At 28.7% G+C, this 20,862-nt stretch overlaps 2 protein-coding genes across 5 annotated transcripts in view; one reads left to right on the top strand and one right to left on the bottom strand.

Annotated features, from left to right (window-relative positions):
- Nucleotides 1-5,569: 5,569 nt before the first annotated feature.
- Nucleotides 5,570-20,862, top strand: part of LOC142329769 (synaptic vesicle glycoprotein 2B-like) — a 218,742-nt gene continuing 203,449 nt past the window's right edge. For all 3 annotated transcript variants that reach the window (XM_075374546.1, XM_075374544.1, XM_075374545.1), the window contains exon 1: nucleotides 5,570-5,786. The gene's annotated coding sequence lies outside the window, so the exon portion shown is untranslated. The remainder of the gene's footprint in view (nucleotides 5,787-20,862) is intronic.
- Nucleotides 16,577-20,862, bottom strand: part of LOC142329770 (synaptic vesicle glycoprotein 2B-like) — a 111,540-nt gene continuing 107,254 nt past the window's right edge. For both annotated transcript variants that reach the window (XM_075374549.1, XM_075374550.1), the window contains one exon: nucleotides 16,577-17,041. In XM_075374549.1, the coding sequence (XP_075230664.1) occupies nucleotides 16,971-17,041 (71 nt within the window). In that variant the 3' untranslated portion in view covers nucleotides 16,577-16,970. The remainder of the gene's footprint in view (nucleotides 17,042-20,862) is intronic.

Raw genomic sequence — 20,862 nt, 5'->3', positions numbered from 1 at the left:
TATAAATTAGTATTGTATACAAATTCATTAACAGGGAATGTTATTTCCATAAAAGAAAATCGTTTGTGTTTTAAATAAATTGATAGGAAGAGTTATCAGGTGGTTAGGTAATTAAAAGAACTGCAACAGAGGAATCTGTATTAAGGTTCTTTCTCATAAACCAAAGTATTGTGATTAAATGAAGAATTCTGTTTTCTGGTTTGGAAGAGGTGGGTATTGTTAATTTTTTAAAGAATAAGTGACTATTTATTCTAGCAAAGAGTGCACATTCATAAGCATAAACACATCTGACAGCAAGTTTTTTATCTTAAAAAATAATTATGACTTTTTGAGGGAGCTCCCAAGAGTTAAAATTATACTTTATATATATATATATATATATATATATATATATATTAAACTATATATATATATAAATATATATATATATATATATATATATTAATATATTTATATATATATATATATATATATATATATATATATATATATATATATATATATATATATATATATATAATGTAGACATAATAAATATTTAATAATGGTGAATACTTAGTGTTTCATTAAGGCGCTTCAGAGCAAAACAGTGTAACTTGATGTTGTTATAAACAAAATCAATTTGATCATCCCAAGAGAACTTGTCAACTAATAAAAACCAGAAATTTTGCTTTATACTATCATCATCAATGAAAATTCTAGCTACACAGTCAGCAATATTATATCTATTTGAGAGTATACAATGAAACAATACTGTCCATATTTAAAAAGTTTGATGGTTACAATTTATCCACAGAAAAAGTTTGTGAAATACCATAAAATAAAATAGATCTCCTTAAAATGAATTTTCAGTTGGTCAGTTTTTAAATAAATAGCATTCTTGTGCTAACTTTTTAATTTTTTCCTCAGAATATTATAAGAATTGTCTTATAAACATATTCGTTTTATAAACATATTCTTATAAACGTAAGTTTTTATAAACATATTCTGCATCTTCCCCGATTTTTAAATAATATTTTCAACATTTGTATGAACAAATAAAATGCTCTGTGATTCTCTTCTGTAAAAAATCAATAAAAAATTCAGTAAAGAAGATTATTAGTAATTCTAGATTTATGAGTAAATTTAAAAACAGTAGATTTCAAGACAAGAAGCAAAACAAATCACTTTTACCAGATCAAACAGAATATACTTAGAATGTATAACAAAACTGCTGACTAAAAAATGTGGGTTCCTACATTAAAATATAACAATAACACAATAGGATGTAGCTTGAACATTTGAAAAATCCAACAAATGCTTTGTTACAAAAATCATATATAAACATAAAAAATTTTAACATTATTTTTACAAAAAGAGAAACAAAACAAAATCTTAAATCACTCGAACATTATGAAATGCCCATTGCAAAATTGACTACCTTTTGACATTGAAAATAAAAAGGTAAAAAGCAGTTGTTTCTGTAGAGCATAGTACATGAACAATAGCCACAAACAAACTATGATCAAACGAACAATCATCTTTTTATGATCTTGTTAGATGTTTATCATTTATTCTGTTCAATACTTGTAAAGCAGTAACCAGTAAAACTTGAAATTTGTCATTTATGCTCTCTCCAACCGTGAAGTGTGTAGTGTGCGATCAGTGGGTTCTGGGTTCTGAGATAACTGATGATTGAATAGTATTAATGGTAATGTTATCATAGTCATAGTAGTGTAAACTTATTCACCATCCTGCAAATTAAAATAATTCAAGCAAGGACTGGTTGAAAATAAGATCAGAAAATGGCTTTTTTATTTTGAATTGTAAAGAATTTTGACAAAATTCACAAAATTTGGGACCCCATAAAACAACAGAAAGATATTGTGGATTGCTGAAAAAACCTAAAACAACTGGAACAGGATGCTTACAAAGGGTTTGTTTTTCTATATGACTACATGCAGCCCTAATCCATAGGTTACACAATTACTTTATTTAAACAGTTCAAATGTAGTAGATTTTTAGCCCAGAATTGGTGAATAGTAATTGTCATCTCTTTGAAAAAGAAATGAAAGTACTCAGGATAAAACTAAAACTTTATGTGTAGTGCGTGCCACTAATTCATGATCTTGGAAGACTAACCTATTAATCAGTCAGATATTGCAGTACAAACAGTATGTCTTTAATACTATTAATTGTTAATTATTGTTTGAATTTTCTATTGATAGTTGTTCAATTAATTACTCAAAATTTTATAATAAATTATATTGAATAATTTTTAATTTTTAAATATTTCTCTAAAAATTCAAATATTTGTAAATAATTTATAATTAGAATTTAAAAAAATCATAATTCTTAATGGCATTTAATTTTGCTTCTTGTTTGTTAAAACATTGGTCAGTTTATAAAATTACCCACTGTTTATTCATCAAATTTATTTATAATGTGTTTACATTTTATATTTATCTATATCTGTCATTTCTTAGGTTGCACAAAATTCAAAGTTTTTGTTTTGGTTTAAGTATTTCCTCCATCATTATTATTTAGTATGTCACCCATTATTTTCTTTGATTTATATTTGTTATTATACTTTGGTATTGAAGTATTTTTTAAAGACTTTATATTATGAATTCTGAATTCTTGCCCCAAGGTTAATAGGATAAATTTATGTATACATTTCATACATTTGTTCTATAAAATCTTGGACTTATACACCTCATGATTTGTCACATCCAAGATGTATTTTCAAAATTGTGAAAATTTAGAAGCCTTCTATCATATCCTATAAATAAATTGACAAATCATTTAATCTGATCAACACATGATAGTATATAGATCATGACAGCAGTGGATAGGCAAGCCACTCTTCTGATAAAAAAGGAACTGCTCTCGCATTTGCCTGGATAGATCAAGGGAAACCATTTAAAAATCTTAATCAAAGCATCATCACAATAAACAATTACCTATAAAATAAAAATATAGATATGATTAATATACATAATAATAATTTAAGATGTAAATATGTGAAGATACCAAATGTAAAAAAAGTCACAGTTCTGAAGGCATTAATGAAAATTATTATTTGAGTACATATTTGAATACACATTGAATGGGATGATAAAAAACTAAATTGTTTGAATTTGTTTGTTTTTTAATTAGTATTGTTTAACAATTCATTTTGTTTTAGTAAAAGAAAGTCTTTTAATTGTATTCTAAATAAAGTGATGGAAAGATTTTTAAATAGTTCAGTAATTTATTAAAAATGACCACAGAAACATAATAAGGTTCTTCTCATAAGCTGGAGTATTGTGTTGTTACATAAAAACAGTTCTGTTGTCTGGTTTAATAGAGGAGGATATTATTATTTTTTTTTTAAGAATAATTGACAATTCTTTTTAGAAAAAATTGCTTATTCATAAATATAAGCACTAGGAACCGTTTTTAATTTTCCAAATAAATATTCATCTATATGATTCATACTATGCACTCAAACAATGATTTGAGAGCCCATTTTTGTATCTTGTAAGAGATAATGCTATACTAAAGACAGGTGTGTCTTAATATTATTTAATTTTATTGAAAACAAAATCAGTTTTTCATCTAATAAAACAATTAAAATCTGAAAAAAAATTAAATTTAAAATTGTGAAGATTTCAGTTCATTCAGCTTGTGGTTTTTAAGTTATTGTAAAACAGATAAAAGTTATTAAAAAAAAACATGCTGTGTAATACATGCTGTACAATATACTAGAAAACTAGTATATTGTAATAGTATAAATTATTTTTTTAATTATTTCATTTACCGTGACTATAATATCGGTCTTTTAAGAAGAAGTCCAAAAATTAGTTCGTAAAATTAGTTAGTAATACTAGAAAGGCTATAATACAATATTAATTAATTTAAGCCTCTTCCAGGCCAAGCATGGAAACAGAATTTTTTTGAATGTATTTTGAGGATCCCACTTTTTAAAAAAACATTGAAGGGGGATGTGAACTTATGCAGCCACTCTTTGCAATTTTATTTGTACAGTGGGAACATTAAAATAATGTATTCTCTCAAAAGATTTTTCTAAACTGTAACTATTCTTAATGGACAGTTTTTTCAATTTAAATGATCATGGCCAATTTCTTTACTTAAAACAATCTTGTAGTGGTTTGAGAACTTCAGAACAACTGGTTCAGTTTTGAAAATAAAACTTTCTGGCAGGATGCATTTAAACCTTACACAACACAATGTTGAAATTACCAGATATCTTTTATCAAAAATCTGCGTCACTCTGCATTTTGGCATGTACTACATTAGACATTGTGATGGAAATGTTTGATATAACTGGATCCAATCGGACTTGCCACAAAGCATTTTCTTATAAATTCTACCACAGTTGATAGATATAGGGAAAATCCTGAGTATATTCATAAATCTGAATGCATAAATAAGTGTAATTTTCCTTATTGGATAATTGAAAATGCTTGTCTGCTTATGAATGTGCTCTTCATTGTAACTGTATGGTATTGTGTAGTAAAAAACTATTAGTATATAGTAGCTAATATCTTTGAGCTAGATGGAAACTGAGAGACAGTTGATTAATTGTGCAACATCCTACCACTCTTTCATATTTCCTTAATACAAAGTTCGCAGGTTATGACACTTGATGCTTATACTGTATTGTTTCAATAAGACTGTGTAATGACGTACACAACAAAACATTCACTGGCTAGTACTAAGGAATTATTTTCTGGGTGTGTAATCAAAGTGTGACAGTGACTGGTTCTATTTATTGACTATTGCTAATGAGGCCACCTCAAAATTAAGGGTTCATTATAAATGTAGTACAGTTAAACAACTAGAAACCAATATTCATGATGAAATTCTGGTATTCCAATTGAAATGGTGAGAAATTTAGAATGTTTTAAATTCCTAACACAAGTGTACATTAAAAATAAAACTGCTAAGAGTGTTTGCAATGGTGAAAGCATTTAGGTGACAATTTTTAAGACATGTATGGAGGATAAGCATAAATGGAGTGTAAATTTTACTTAAAACAACTCAATATTGGGTTATTAATCCTGCCAAACCCTTTACATTAATAAAATTAAAATATTTGTTGGTGTGTAGTAAATTTTGAGTTTTCTTTTACAATATTATAAAAAATAATCATTACTAAGCCTTTTTCTACTTGTTTATTACTTAGTAACTTTAAAACACTTTGATTATCAAAAGGAATGACTCTACAAAACATACCTGAGGAGGCTATCCCTTTTGCATATAAATATAGTTATTACAACAAAACTTGTACTTATAAAACTTAAAACTTTTAACTGTTTTACATGTAATTAAGTAAGTAAACTTTTTTTTTTTTTTAGTATTATACGAATAATTTACATAGTAACTATTAAGTAAAGTAAGATGTAAACCGATTTTAGTTATACAATTGAAATAAAAATATATATGTATTTGTTTTATTTTATTTGAAGGAAAAACGAATTATGGGGGCCCAAGTCGGGATTACCTCTACCCCCACCATTTATCTACTGGAGGGAAGATATAAATAAATAGGTAGCCGATGTCAGATATAAGACTTATTATTTAGTGTAGTTAAAGCTCAGATTGTAGATAGTGCAGTGTCTCTATCTAGTAGCCGCATTCATAACTACAAATTTAAGCCGGCCGGTGTGAGAGCATGGTTGTGTTTTAACAGTAGATCATTGACCGATTCGGACTGTTGTGTGATAACTAATTTGTGTTAAAATTACTTTTTGATAAAAAAATTTTCGGTTGGATATTTTTACTATGAAAAATAATTGCAGGTGAGAGATTATTACTTTTAAAATTTAATTAATATGAAGTTATAAAAATAGTTGTTTTGGAGAGGTTATGTTATATGTTTATTTTTTGTTTAAGTCTAATATGATTATTTTTTATTGGTTTATAATATGATTATTGATATTTGTAAACTTACTAATGGGTACGTGTGGTTAAAAAAAACAACAAGCTATCTTCGTTTTGTGACTGACGGAACAGGATTTATCTTCTCTTTAATTATAACCACTTTGTTTTATTAATTGAATGTAACGAATAACCTTTTAAAACATAAACCGGTATTTGACAGTTGCATTATATAAGGCAGTTATTTAATATTGTTTATATTTTCAAATTACGGTGGATAACTTGTTAAAGTTCACTTTTTGTGTCCATTTTATTACCTTTAATTTGTGTTGTGTGTGTCGAATATTTATGGTATTTTGATTACACTTTTTCATTTCCGTTTATGTTGTTTGGGTAAGTATTTTAATAATGAACCATTAAGTGTTGCTGTATGTTTTTAAAGTATCTTTCTCGAACGTTTACGGGGCATACTGAATCTTAGGGTGTTCAACTGCTTGTATTTACTTGTTGTAATCATTAAATTTTGATAAATGAGATATGTTTATCATTTTTATTTCTCTGTATTATAATATTACACGTACAAAAAATAGTTTACGTGTAATTTTTTTTTTTTAATTCTTGATACAAAATTATGTATCATTACGTAATTTAGAAAATTATGTAAAATGTTGATTAAATTAAGTCTTATCATTTGAGAAAAAGATTCAAGAATAAGATAACTGATTGATTATTAATTTGTTTTTATTTCGATCTCAAGTTGCTTAGATACACATGTTTAATGCTAACCTTGACGCCAGTTCGGGCTAATGATCATAGCAGTTTATATCCATAAAAAAACCTTTTCACTAACGCATTTATTGTGTTTGAATCGAACGTAGGATTCTTTTGATTGTGGAATTTCGTAAGATTCCTTCTATCTAGTGTGTATTATTTTCATTTCTAGGCATCTGACTGGGAAACAGTATCGAACAGTCGTTAAATAAAAATATAACTGGTTTGCCTGGACATCGTACTGTCAGTTAAATAAAATATCGACATGTGTAATGTGTGTCGCAACTTAAAGAAACATTTTGAACGTGGTTTCAAGTCTTTGTTTGGACTAACATTTTTTTATCTGTTTGTAATTGATTAAAAAGAAAACGGTATTAATGGATAATAAAATTTATAAGAAAAATAAAACAAGTTAAGAATGAAATTAAGAAAGGAAATGCTGTTCAGTTCGTCGCAAAATTTCGAATTAAAAATCGATCACTGTTTAAAAACTGATGTTATTTTTTTAAAGTCTATCACAACTTCTAATAATCGAAACTTAAAGAATTGAATAATAGTTCGAGTATAATTTTGCACTGTTAATTACATTTTTTGAAGTCGTTAATTTTTCTTAAAAACGTTTTTATTCATATTGTTGATAGGCCTCTAACTGCTCGTAAAAAAATGTTCCCCAAAGATGCAAGTATAAAAAACTGCGTTTTTAAAAATTAAAGGAATGTAGAGAAGTGATATTAAGTAACTTGCACCGTTCGTGAAGATACTGTTGCTTGAATATTATGGCTACATATAATATAAAATTTAATAATTTAATGTTAGTTGTTACTGTTACTAATTAAATACATCATTATCGATTGCATGAAGTTCATCTTAACCTTTTAAATTCAATTTTCACTTGTAATTTCTATAAAGTATTTCTATAAGTTGTTGCAGGAAATGAATTCAAGCGTACGATACCAAATTCTTATGTACGCATACTTGTGATCACTTAATGTTCCTGGAACTATTCTGTCCTGACTTAATAATTGCAAAATAAACGTTTATTATTTATTTACTTCTTTTCTTGTTGAATTTATTCATCACAAAAGCTTTGTACATGAAAATGGAATTTTTTAGCTTATAAAAAATGCCATGCCTAACCAAGATTTGGTCCTGGGATTCTCCAGATGAAAGACCGACACGCCATCACTCATAGATTTATCGTAATCGAATCAAATAAAACAAATAGATATTATCATATAACTGATTCTATGCGGTCGAATTTGAAGATAAATATCTTCAGAAATGGATTCAGATTTTTATAAGATATAATTTACTTAAAACCTTTGTAGTTTTGATTGTGCTTATTGTTTTTTTAGAAACTTTACTCCAGAGGAGCTTTTAATAGATCCGAAAAAAGTCTTCAGAATTTTTATTCCGAAGGTTTATTTTGTCCGATTATAATTCATGAAATCTATCATCAAATTGTTTTTATATTTTATACATATTTTTAATAGAATTTGAAATAAAACTGCCGAATTTTAAATAACTAATTTTTTTTATAAAGACTTAATATTTCTGCTACTGCAAATTATGTAGATAAAGGACACTCATTGTGTTGGTTTCGGTGTTATAAATTAATTATTATTGAAGTTATGATGTGATTTTATATTACAATTTAAAAAAAATTACTATTACGTGAATCAGTTGGCGGAGAAGGGAAGTCGGCATAACGTTATTGACAGACATTCCGGATAATGGAGCAGAATGAAAGCCTATTGAAAGGGAATATTATTTTCTATAAACTGCAAAACGTGAACGTTTTTTCCTTGCTAATGGATTTTTCTTATGAAATGTTATTTATATGTTAATACGAAAAATTTTCTATCCGTTGGTAGTGTAGCTTATTTGCATGATTACACGTGTGCAACTATCAGTTTGTTCTTTAAATCAGTATGGTTTTAAGACAAAGGGCGGTCCAGGAGGATTACTCTTGGTGGGGATCTCTAGTTTAATTCGTTTATATAAAATCTTTTACGGCAAAATGTGAATAGGGTTGCCTGTTAGTTGTTTATTGGTATGGTAACTTTTGGTAGGTCGTAGGACTGGTTAGGAAAAGCAGGAACCTGATTCTGAGAGGTTGTTTTTCTGTTCTTTAACATTACGTGTCTCTGTGTACGGATAGAATATTCTCCCGTCTTTGTTTGTTTTCTTATTTCTTTTCGCCTACTCTCCGATGATTGTTGCTCCGAGTTCAAATTTTATACCTGCGAGAGAACAGTAGATTCATTTCTTCCTCCCTTCTTCTTGCTCATTATTATGATAATAAGAATAGCTACGACAAACACGCGCGCGCGCACATCAATATAATTATAATACAAAACAAACAAATATCTATTTAAAAAACAGATATTTTCTAATAACTTATTGCATGAACAAGTTAGCATTGCATCTAGACATGAATAGGTACAGCGCTGTAACAATAATTTATACCGCAACCAACTTAATTTCACAAGTGGGAAAAATGTAAACTAATAGCTTGCTATTACAATGGATGATAAAATTAAATGACCTGTTTTTTTTTTCTTTTTTTCATCTAAGTATTTAATAACATTGATAATATTTCTACTTTCGCTATGAATGTACGGTTTTCTCATATTTGCGAATTTGCCCTTTTTTAATAAAATTGTTGTTGCAAAATAAATACTAAAAAAAGAGAATAAGATAGACGATAAATTAATAGAATTAGATTATAACTGAAAATTTTATGAATAATGCAAAATTAAACATTTAATATCCATACATTACAGATAGTGTTAATAACACTAACAACAGTACGAAATATGTTTTAAAATAACAGTAGTTAATATACAATATACGGAATGTTTCGGGAAGTATTCGCCGAATTTTAGGTACTGATTCAGGACACCAAAATGAGCAAAAAAGTTAATAATCGACGTAAGTCCTATTTTGCTTTGTTTTCCTTCTGGACGCCATTTTGTGATTTTCAACAAAAAATTATTTCTCAGCAACGGTTAAACCTACTTCAATTAAATCTGGCAAATTTAAGATTAGTGTTTTATTCTACTAACCGTAATGCAAGCTCATAATTGTTTGCATGTTTTACTTTCCCCCACTAAATGTAATAAAAATAATTGGTACTTACGTATTAACGCCACCGCAGCTACAGCTTTATTTAAAAACAAAGTAGTCAATCGGATTTTGGTGGAAAATGGGCCGATATAGAGCTTAATATAAATAAATAAATATTTATTTTATAAATATAATTTAACCAAACTTAACCTACGCTCGCTTCGCTCGCTAACCTTGACTAATTAACACCGTAATTTTTTGAGTATTTATTTAATAAATACTTATTTATTATTTAAATAATCAAATTGCAATAATTACTGAATTTATAATCTGTTTCGGCCCATTTTTCACCGAAATCCGATTGACTAAATCGGATAAATGTTGTTTTTAAATAAAGCTGTAGCTGCGGTGGCGTCATTACGTAAGTACCAAATAATTAATAATAAATAATAACAGTAAATTAATAGACATTGGGTTGGTCTAGTGGTGAAATCTTCATCGCAAATCAGGTGATTTCGAAGTCGAGAGTTCTACGGTTCAAATCCTTGTAAAGGCAGTTACTTTTATACGGATTTGAATACTTAATTGTGAATGCCGGTGTTCTTTGGTGGTTGGGTTTCAATTAACCACACGGTCTCAGGAATGGTCGACCTTCCCTCCTTTCCTTCCTTTTTACTGTTTACTATTAGTTGTTTACCCTCCGGAAATTACAATCAGGTATTACTTCAGAGGATGAATGAGGATGATATGTATGAGTGTAAGTGAATTTTTATATAGTCTCAAATCGACAATTTCTGAGTGTTAATTGAAACCCAGTCCACGATGTAGTATTCAAGTCCGTTTAAAAGTAACTGCCTTTACTAGGTGTTGAACGTTGGAACTAAAGTCCTAGTAAAGTCAGATAGTTTTGTTCGAATTTGAATACTACATCGTGGATATCTGTGTTCTCTTTGGTGGTTGAGTTTCAATTAATCACACGTCCTAGGAATGGTCGACTTGAGACTGTACAAGACTACACTAACAGTCATACACATATCCTCTGAAATAATGCATTACGGTGGTACCGGAGGTTATAGAAAAAGAAATTAGGGTTAATTGTCTGCAATAACTCGATTGTTTAGCAATTGGTTTTTACAAATGAGGTGTCATTTTGTTAAAGAAAATGTTTAATAAATTTTGTAATAAATAAAAATTTGATCAAACAGATATTGAGGATTAAAAAATTAAGGTGGCCTCCAGTTTGAAATTTTTGAAGATGACGTTTTCGAAATTTTTTTATTTTTTTTAGAATAAGACACTGGTGTTCGATCGGTCAAATTTAATTAAAGTTGGTTTACTGTTGAAAATCACAAAATTGCGTCAAATCACAAAAAGCAAAATAGAACTTATGTCGATAATAAATTTTTTGCTCATTTTGCTAACTTTTTTCTTTTCCGCGTGTAATGTTAAATTAATCGCGCTTACATATAGCTATTGAAATATTTTCCATAAGGCTGAATTGTATATTATGTAAATATTGTTGTTAGAAATAATTAAAAAATAATAATTTAATAAAAAGAAATTCTTTTTGGAATATTGTCAATGTTTTTATTCTATCTTAATAAGTTCTGTTAAAAAAAAAAAATTATGAGGTTTAAATTATTCAAGAAATGTTTAATTGTTTGTTTATCTGACTGTGTGTTGTGCTTTTTTATGATCTTGCTTTTATCATTATTATTAAAACAAAAATGTTTACAAGATTACTTATGCGGATCTGTATTAAATTATACGTGCTCTTGTATTATTTGCATTCAGAATGTTTTCTTATGTGTATAAAATGCTTATGCAAATCTTTTGTAAACAGATTGAAGTAGATTAGAAACTAAAGTACAATAACATAGAAAAATTTCATTAAAATAAAAAATGATAAAATAAAGATCCACGCCGTAATAATTTAGTTATTTTAGAAGAATCAATTAAAGAAAAAAAAAGTATTAACTAGAAATATAGTCGATGAAATAATTATTAAGTAACAGCTATAAATTTTAATCTTTTCAAGTAACATAAAAACTCCTTTTAATTAGTAAAGAACAAAATTTATCCTACAAAGAAGAAAGAAGTGGATAATTTATTCAGCGAAATAATTATAAATTTATTAAATAAACATAAATATAGTACATCCAAAAAATCTAGTTGTCGAAAAATTTAGAAATTAACGTTTATTAAAGAAATTTGTAAAAATTAGTATGTCATTTTATATCCCACAAACATATAAGAAGTGGTTACATAATCGGAAAAAAATCCCTTTCGGCACGCCGGAAGGTGGAGGTAGATTTCACCGGTGCTAAGTAGAGGATAAAAAAGATTTCCACCTTAAACTTAAGAAAAACTTCAAATTTACTCAATACGACAATGGTTTCATATGAAAAAACTTTGGCATGTTAACATACTGCTAGCCCCATCTTCTTACAACTCCAGCAAAATTTTAGTCATCCTTTGCCGTAAGGGTTAGTCACATCAAAAATTTTTTCAGATAAAAGTTTTACGTAATGACCACTTTAAACCACTTTAGAAGATAATTATATTAGAATAAGTATATTTAAAAATACATAATTATTAAAAAAAAACCCAAAAAAACGTCATGGTTTAACTCTTTAAGTTTTAGTTTAATAAGATAATTACATATGTTTTATTTAAATATTTATTTTGGGTTTCTTAAAAACAAATTTATTATTATAGTAATAGCATTATTTTTTAAACTAAGATTAACATTCTATGAAATTTTAAGTTTATTTCCATCTATTTTGAACCATTGTTTTTTTTTTTTGTATTAAATTGGGATAATGTTAGGGGTAGGTAAATTTGATACTGAGTTTATTAAGGGAGGTATGAATTTCTTTGTCTTCGAAACCCCATTTTTTCCACCCCCCCTGGGCTAATGGTTGATGATATCAAAAAACTTTACTTTGATAAGTTTTAGGCCCTTATCCAAAGAATTGTAGGAACTTTTAAACGAATTCGATATTTTACTGAATAAGAAAGTTATAGCGATATTTTGTTTTTTTGAAAAAGCCCCCTCATTTCCACCCCAACGGTCTAATTTTGCCCAATAAAAAACTATACCGAGATTTTGGGTCGTTATATTTTGTGTATCAATTTGAAAGTGAATAGCGCAAAATTACGTTAGTTATCGTGTCCACAAGAAATTGAAATGTATATATATATATACTGATTATAGTTTCGGGGTCTGGGGGATGTGAAACGCGAAGATATGTCGAAATTTTCTGGAAGTCGAATCATGGTTGGTACCCAATACAATAGATAGTTTTCTTATGAAATCTGTTTAATTATTATTATTAAATCATAATTAGTCGAAGAATTATAGTTACACGATATCATTAATGAAAGTTACATTATCTCGGGTATTCTACAGTTTTGATATTTGCTCCTGTTTTTTACATTTGTTCGAATGGTTGTACTAGAAGTTACACGCCGAAAGTTTCCATTCAAGGACGTTTGAGCTCTAGGTACGGTTCGAGAAACAAAAAATAGAGAGTTAAGAAATCACCCTAACGAACGAGGCGGATGAACTAGGAATTAATTTTTTATCTAAATAGTGTCTAAAGGCTTTCTGTTTCAATACCGAGTTGACTAATTAATTAGGATTTAAGTGTAGTTTGAAGACCACTAATTTTTCTGTTGTACGGGCAAAACCAATAAACTCCTTGGCATTACGCTTGGTATAACATCAACTTTCAAAGAAAATCTATTAAAATCCTACAAAATTAAAAACACGAAATTAGAACACATCTTTCGGAAAGTTCTATAAATTTTTAGTTACCTTTTTTGCATAATTCTTTTCAACAACTGAAATAATTGTTAGTTTTAGGTGTTGTGTGAGTTTTGAAGTTGATTACATTGTTATAGAACTTTATTTTATTTAGAATTTGGCGAAGCGTGTAAAAATGCCGCCCGCATGATAAATAATCCCTCATAAGAAACATAAGTTAAGAAACCTCTTTTTCATAAGAGTAAGAAAAAAGCTGACGACACAGTTGTAGGACATCCCCGTCACGCGGCTTTTTTCTGATGCACGCCTTACACACACGACTTAATTTAAAATATTTTTCATTTTATTTAAATATAATATTTTTTGTTTATTTAATTCAATGATTCTAACTAAAGCGCGCGCGCATACCGTATTACATTCGCGTGGGTGTGGCGGTACTAGCGTTCAGTTTAAATACTTTTTTACGCTTTAAATATTATTCATTTATTTTATTCTACTGCTCATCTGTGTTGTCACATCATAGCAATCTACTACAGCTACTATACGTCAGTGCTACACTAGCGCTTCTTGTGGTGAGAGGGGTACTATCGACATAGTATACTCACTTAGCCACGAGCTTATTTAGAACATTTTTGAATGTATGGGTGGTGGTGGTGGGGGTGCGAATTTGTAAATATTATTATTTTTTAATCGTTAACAAATGTGTCTAAGGAAAATAAAACTTAATCAGGCGAAATCTCGAGATACTGAGGGCGACCTTGCTGTACAACCTCATCCCCTTGATCTTTTAAATTGAAAATTTAATGGCATCAATTTCTAATATATCAAATGGTCAAACGAAATAACTGCACAGAGTGCAAGAATAATATGTAATCATTTTTACTCAAAATTTACTTACTAATTTTCTTGAATTTCTATGAAAAATCCTGTTAGAATAAAATGCTAATGGTGATGTTTATCATTATATTCATATTGTGATATATTATAAATATCGTTAAACAATGAGTAATGTATTTAATATAATATAAACATGTTAGTACTGATTAAACAATGAGTAATGTATTTAATGTAAAATGTAGTACTGGGTACTAAGCAATAATAACATAATAATTGAAAAAATAGTTTCTAATCATACGTGTTGGCAATTTGCGCATAAGATTTTGGTAAATAAGTTTTTTCTTGTAATGTAGAAAAAATACCCGAGGAGATACTTCCTGAACAAAAAGATAAATTAAGCTAAAAAAATGAATAAAATAAATTTTTAAAAAGCTTGCTAAATAAGAAATAAATAAAACTGTTTCAGTTCTTTGTTATATTTTTCAACTTTTGAAGAGGACATCAAATTTAAAACAACTCCCAGCAACACTTGTTTAGGTGCTGATCTAAAAAAAATCTAAATTTAAAGAAAATTGAAATATTATCTAATATTTTCCTTTCATTTTTATTTAAAATATGGTGAGATATCCTTATGAAAATTACCGTATGAAAAGAAGCCACTGCAAACAAGAAGCATATGCAAAGGCAAGAGTGCATTTTAATAAAAATAAGAAAAACATGCAGATATGATTTATAAAGGCTCTTTGGTGTGTGAGAATATGTTTTTTTTTTACTTTGAGATTAAAATATATTTTTCTTATAATAAAATTTCCATGTGAAAACACATTTAATATCAAAATAACATCGTGGTATGTATCATTAAGCTCCAGCAATTATCTTGAAAAAATAAAAAATATCTTTAAATTGTCTGTGTCCATAGACTGCTTATTTTTTAAACAAATTTCATTTAAGTTATTCTAAGAAAAATTACAACAGGTCTTCACTGGTGGAAGAGTGCAATTTGAACATACTTAACATGGAGAACACACACACACAAAACATGTAGGGGTTAAATTTAGACTTTCTTCTTTAAGTAAAATCAGGTGAAAAGAATCATCAAAATTAATTCATTCATTGAAAAATGAGGCAGTAAAAATAAAAAATTAAATTGTGTATGGATTGAATTAAGAACTTATTTTGCTGCAGTTTTTTACAAGAAGAGGAAAAATTGAGTTCCATTTTAAATCTTTATTCATTATAGCACATTTGTGTAGTGAATTTTCTTAAAGTGTATAATCATTTTATAAATAAATTTTAAATTTCCATTATTTGTGCGATGTATTTTTTAATTACTCTGAAGAAATTTAAATGCTGTAATTAACTGGTCAGTTTGCTATATCAGCTTATAATTCACTTCAATTCCTGGAAAATCTGCCACTTTTTTACTCTCATTTCCTTTATGTTATCTTACTTGTTTACATCCATGTCCAAGGTCATACATAATTATACCTGCTTGGTTTGAATTGCTGTCATCGTAAATATTTCTTTCTTTTTGTCTGTGTTTATTTATATCTGTATTTGAAATTCTGTTTTCAAACGCATGTAATTTTGTAAAAAGTATGTATATCACATCTTTCAGTCTCCAGAATGTAATTCCTGTAGTATTTGAAACTTTAGAAATACCCATGTTTAATTTTTGAGTATTCCAAGAATTGCGGAACAGTTAAATGGTAAGAGATGCTATCTGTCATAACAGGTTCATCAAATCTATTTAGGAGTTATTGGAAGTTAAAAAAAATTGATACTTGATCATGTAATCTTGACTGTTTAAAAAAACCTTAAAAGAAGTTTACTATGTGGCATATTGTATTATCAATAATGTCTTATATTAGAGATTCTCCAGTTAAAAAAATTTTAATAGAAAATGTCTTAGTGTGAAAAAATGTTGATTAAATTCTATGTAAAATTTATAGATTTTGAAATTGAGAATGGAAATTTTATTAAATTAAGACAGAAATAAATGGGAAATTATAACACTAAAATGCTACAAAAAATATTTAGATTTCATCCCCTATTTCATTCATGGTGTGGTGAAAAATAATTTATTTTTGTGAATTCTTATAACTGTTTATTTTAGAGTAAAACCACCGGAGCACAAATTAAAATTTTAACAAAATTTATTTTAATTTGAGATAAGTTACATTCAATTTGATCAAAGAGGTACATATTTTTTAGGAAAATACATATTTACTTCTTTTGACAAAGGAAGTATTTGTGAATTATTTTCTCAATTTATCCTACATTTAAAAAACAGTATGCAAGAATTCTTAATATAATTTCAAACGTAAATGTAGAAGTTTAAACCAGCCTGCACGCTAATTAATTTGTAGGCACAATATTCAAATTAGTAGCATATTAGAATGTGAGTAACTCTTGCACGTTTTTTGTTATGCCAATAAATGAAGTAAAGAAAAATATAATCTTTTAAAATAGAAATTAAAATTATTTTATTGTGTTGTAAATCGTTTTTCATAATCTTATAATATATAACATTTTGTTCACGGATAGGTTATTTTTATATACTAATATATAATATTAATTTTTTTTTTACATCTAATATTTTTTTTGGTAACAACTTATTTTAACCTAAACATACTGTTTTTATGAATTAAGCATGATTTTATTGATCAGTTCCTTCATCTTCTATCTTCTTTACCCATGGTAATAGCGGTATCATTGCGATTGCAGAACCTGTAAAAAAAAAAAATTGTGTAGTGTCATTAATATAAAACATTTTTTTTGCTTTTTATTTTGGATTGTTCTTCAGTATATTATTTTATGTATGTTGAACTGCATGTAATAATAATGTTAATGCTGGTTATGGGGTTGAAATATCATACCTCACTTAGTACATGTACCATAACCGTAAATACCATAACCATAATGATGGTAGGCAATCTGATATGAATTACAAATCTCTTCCCATTGTGATTTTAAAGAATAATGACCCGGTTGCCTAATACTTACTAGGGAAAATGGCAAGTGAAGTAATTTCCCATTGCCTTGTTAATCGAGCAGAATACATAAATTTATATTGTTTTGCCGACTCCATAGAAATGTAATTCTACAAATGTCACCTTCATTTTGTTCACCACATGAAGTGCTGAGTGAAAATCATTACTAAGATAAGGAAACGCTTACCAGAACTTTTGTAGTTCTGGTATGTAACATATATCACAGCTATAAGAAGGACCGATATGTAGTCTAAAGCAACAAATTAAGGACAACTAAATAACCCAGTTCTTAAAGCAGTCCTTGCAAACCCTCATTTACAACGATATGAACTTTACTAGCTGTTAAATGTACCTTTAAATTTTGATACATTTTCTGTTTTCCCAATCTATCCCTGTTCATATCCTCTGTGGAGACTCGACCCCATACATTTTAATTATGACCTCACCATATATAATAAAATATTAACAACTCCTATTGTTTTTCAGCAGATATTTTGCCATTTTCTATCAAAGATAAACTAAGACGTAGTAGTGTACAAAGATCGGTTGAAGTAGAATGATACTGTTGGATCCACTTTTGTTGTAAATGGCAGAACCTATGTGTACCTGGTATTACAAGTGTTTACAATGCCGAACTATGCGCCATCAATATGGCTTTGAATATCATTAAGTCAAAACATTGTTATATCCTTATTTGTAGTGATTCGTATAGTGCACTTCAAGCCTTAGAGGATTTGTGTTCTAGATATCCTATCATCACTGAAATCATAATTCAGTTGCTAAGTGGAATCGTCACAATACACAAGTGAGTTCCTTCTGGATTCCTAGCTGTTGGGAATGCTGGGTAACGAATGTGGTTATGCCACTGCTAAAGGTACATGTAGCCAACCGTCTTTTCAACTCTTGTGTTACTGCTCTGATTTTATTAATTCTATTAAACATACTCTTCGAAAATGGCAAGGTGACTGGACTGCTACAGTGGTCAATAAACTCTGACACGTAAAAAATATGGTGTTATCACGGGACTCTTCATGGAGAAAAATTCACTGAGAGGAAGTGGTCCTCTGCCGATTGTGATTAGGACATACCAGACCTACTCACGAATACCTGATGTCAGCAAAGAACGTACCACTGTGCGTACGATGCAATTGCTACTTCACTTTGCACCACATCCTTGTGGATTGCATATGTTACGGCCTTATGTCGTAAATTTAAATTACCGAGTTACATTCGCCACATCCTAGGCAATGATAAGAATGTACTAGACCGGGTATTGTTACTTCTAGGAAGTATCAATATATTTCAGAAAATTTAATGTTAAACAACCATACGTTTTGATTTTATTTTGTTATTCGTGTTACATATTTTATCCTAATCGTTAAGTTTTTTTTTATTATTTGTTTCCATCTTAGTTTGACCTTATTTTATTAATATTTTTGGTATCTAAAGAAGGGGATTTTTTTGTTATAAGTTTGTTCTGGGTGATGATAACATTACATTTATTTTTTTTGAGTGAAAAACACTAACATTTCTGTTGTGAAAGTGTATGTAATATACATTGTTTTATTTCAGATGAGGAAACATTTTTTATAGTAGTGGTTAAAACTTGAGGGTCTTCTTATTTTTATTTACTAGTATTTTTTTTTATTTTTATAATTTTTCTTGAAAAACCTGAAGATAATAGCCTAAAAAGTCCTATCTTTTTTACCAATTTTTAATTTTTTAAAACGTGCTCTATTAAATTTTTATTAATAAAACTTTTAATTATTATACTTTCCATACATAAGCATTATTACCAACTTATCCTCATTTTCAATCAATTACTGGAAATTTTTTTTTTCATGAACATTTGTGTCAGTATTTTTTCAAAAGATCTTTTTGCTGTTAATTCTTTTCAATTAGAATAATTATCGTTGATGATTTTCTGTACGAAACCAATCTTATATAACTACAGGTGATTTTTTTAGTCCTGTTACCCAATTGTTAATATCTGGTAATTTTTTTCTAAGAAAGGGACATTTTGTTTTGTGACACGAAGTTGGTAGCGCTACTCAACCGTTATAGATACGGCAGTGTGAGTTGATTCTCCTTGAGCTGTGTAAACGTTTGTGCCGTTTTCGGTTGTGTTACAAACAGAATGTCTTTTACCATAGAACAACGAGTTATAATTCTTGAACAATATTTTGCTACGAAATCGTACGCGAGTTTAAAAGAATCATTTGAAATTAAATTTGTTTGTGTTCCTACGCCAGAAAAAATGTCAATTTCTAGGCTAGCAAACTGATTTCGAGAGACAGGTAGTGTTTGCGACAGAAAACTTAGTGGTGAGCTGAAGCTCTTGGACTAATCGTACGCGATACGGATACAATTTCAATTTTTTAGCAGCTTTCTGAACACTCGAATATGACAAACCAACTTGCGTTTTCGTAACGTTTTCGAAAACCAAAGTTTTCGTAAACTTCTCCGTGGAGAATTGAGCAATCTTGTTTTCGTATTCTCTAAAACGTCATCTGTCAAGCGAGTTGGTCGACCACTACGTTTTCTGTCGCAAACACTACCTGTATCTCGAAATCGGTTTTCTAGCCTAGAAATTGATACTTTTTCTGGCGGAGGAACACCAAAAAATTTAATTTGAAATGATTCTTTTACACTCGCGTACGATTTCGTAGCAAAATATTGTTTAAGAATGAAAACTCGTTGTTCTATGGTAAAAGACATTCTGTTCGTAACACGACCGGAAACTGCACAAAAGTTTACGCAGATCAAGGAGAATCAACTCGCTCTGCCGTATCTATACCGGTTGAGTAGCGCTACCAACTTCGTGTCACAAAACAAAATTTCCCTTTCTTAGAAAAAAATTACCAGACATTAACAATTGGGTAACAGGATTAAAAAATCAGCCTATATTATGTTATGTTATCAAATAATATATTTAATTTTTTAGTATTAGTTCATTTATTTTGCTGATTTTATTAAATTTTTCAAGCATGTTGAGATGTAATATATATTTTTTATTTTAATATACGAGATCTGTTTAGAAAATAACCGAACTTTAATTTTTTAATCTTTATTATTAATTTTACAGATTTTTGGTTCTTGCCCTTATAAAAGTACTTCCCCCCTACCTTATTCACACACTTTTTCCAGCGGTCTTTCCACTTCGTGAAGCAGTCCTGGATAACTTTATTTGAAATGGCCATTAAAGCCAGTGACGAATTTGCTTTTTGGTCGTCAATCAATAGCCTCAATTCGGCGTCCTTTCATCACTGTTTTTAATTTCAGAAATAAGAAAAAATCTCAAGGAGCCAGGTTTGGCGAGTAGAGAGGCTAAGGGAGGACAGCCGTCTGAATTTTGGCACAAAACTGACGAGTTGACAAAGCTGTGTGTGCGGACACATCGCCGTGGTGAAGGAACCTTGAATTGTCTCAACACACACCGGTCTCTTTTTGTGAATTTTTTTCACGTAACCGTGTAAACGCCTTGATGGTAGGCACCATCAAAAATGAAAACTTGTTATTCTATGGTAAAATACATTGTTCGTAACACGACCGGAAACT

The sequence above is a fragment of the Lycorma delicatula genome, chromosome 9 (assembly GCF_047948215.1).
Source record: "Lycorma delicatula isolate Av1 chromosome 9, ASM4794821v1, whole genome shotgun sequence".
In the NCBI taxonomy this organism is placed as follows: Eukaryota; Metazoa; Arthropoda; class Insecta; order Hemiptera; family Fulgoridae; genus Lycorma; species Lycorma delicatula.
The sequence above is the reverse complement of the archived record's forward strand: the minus strand, read 5'-3'. Positions and strand labels throughout refer to the sequence as shown.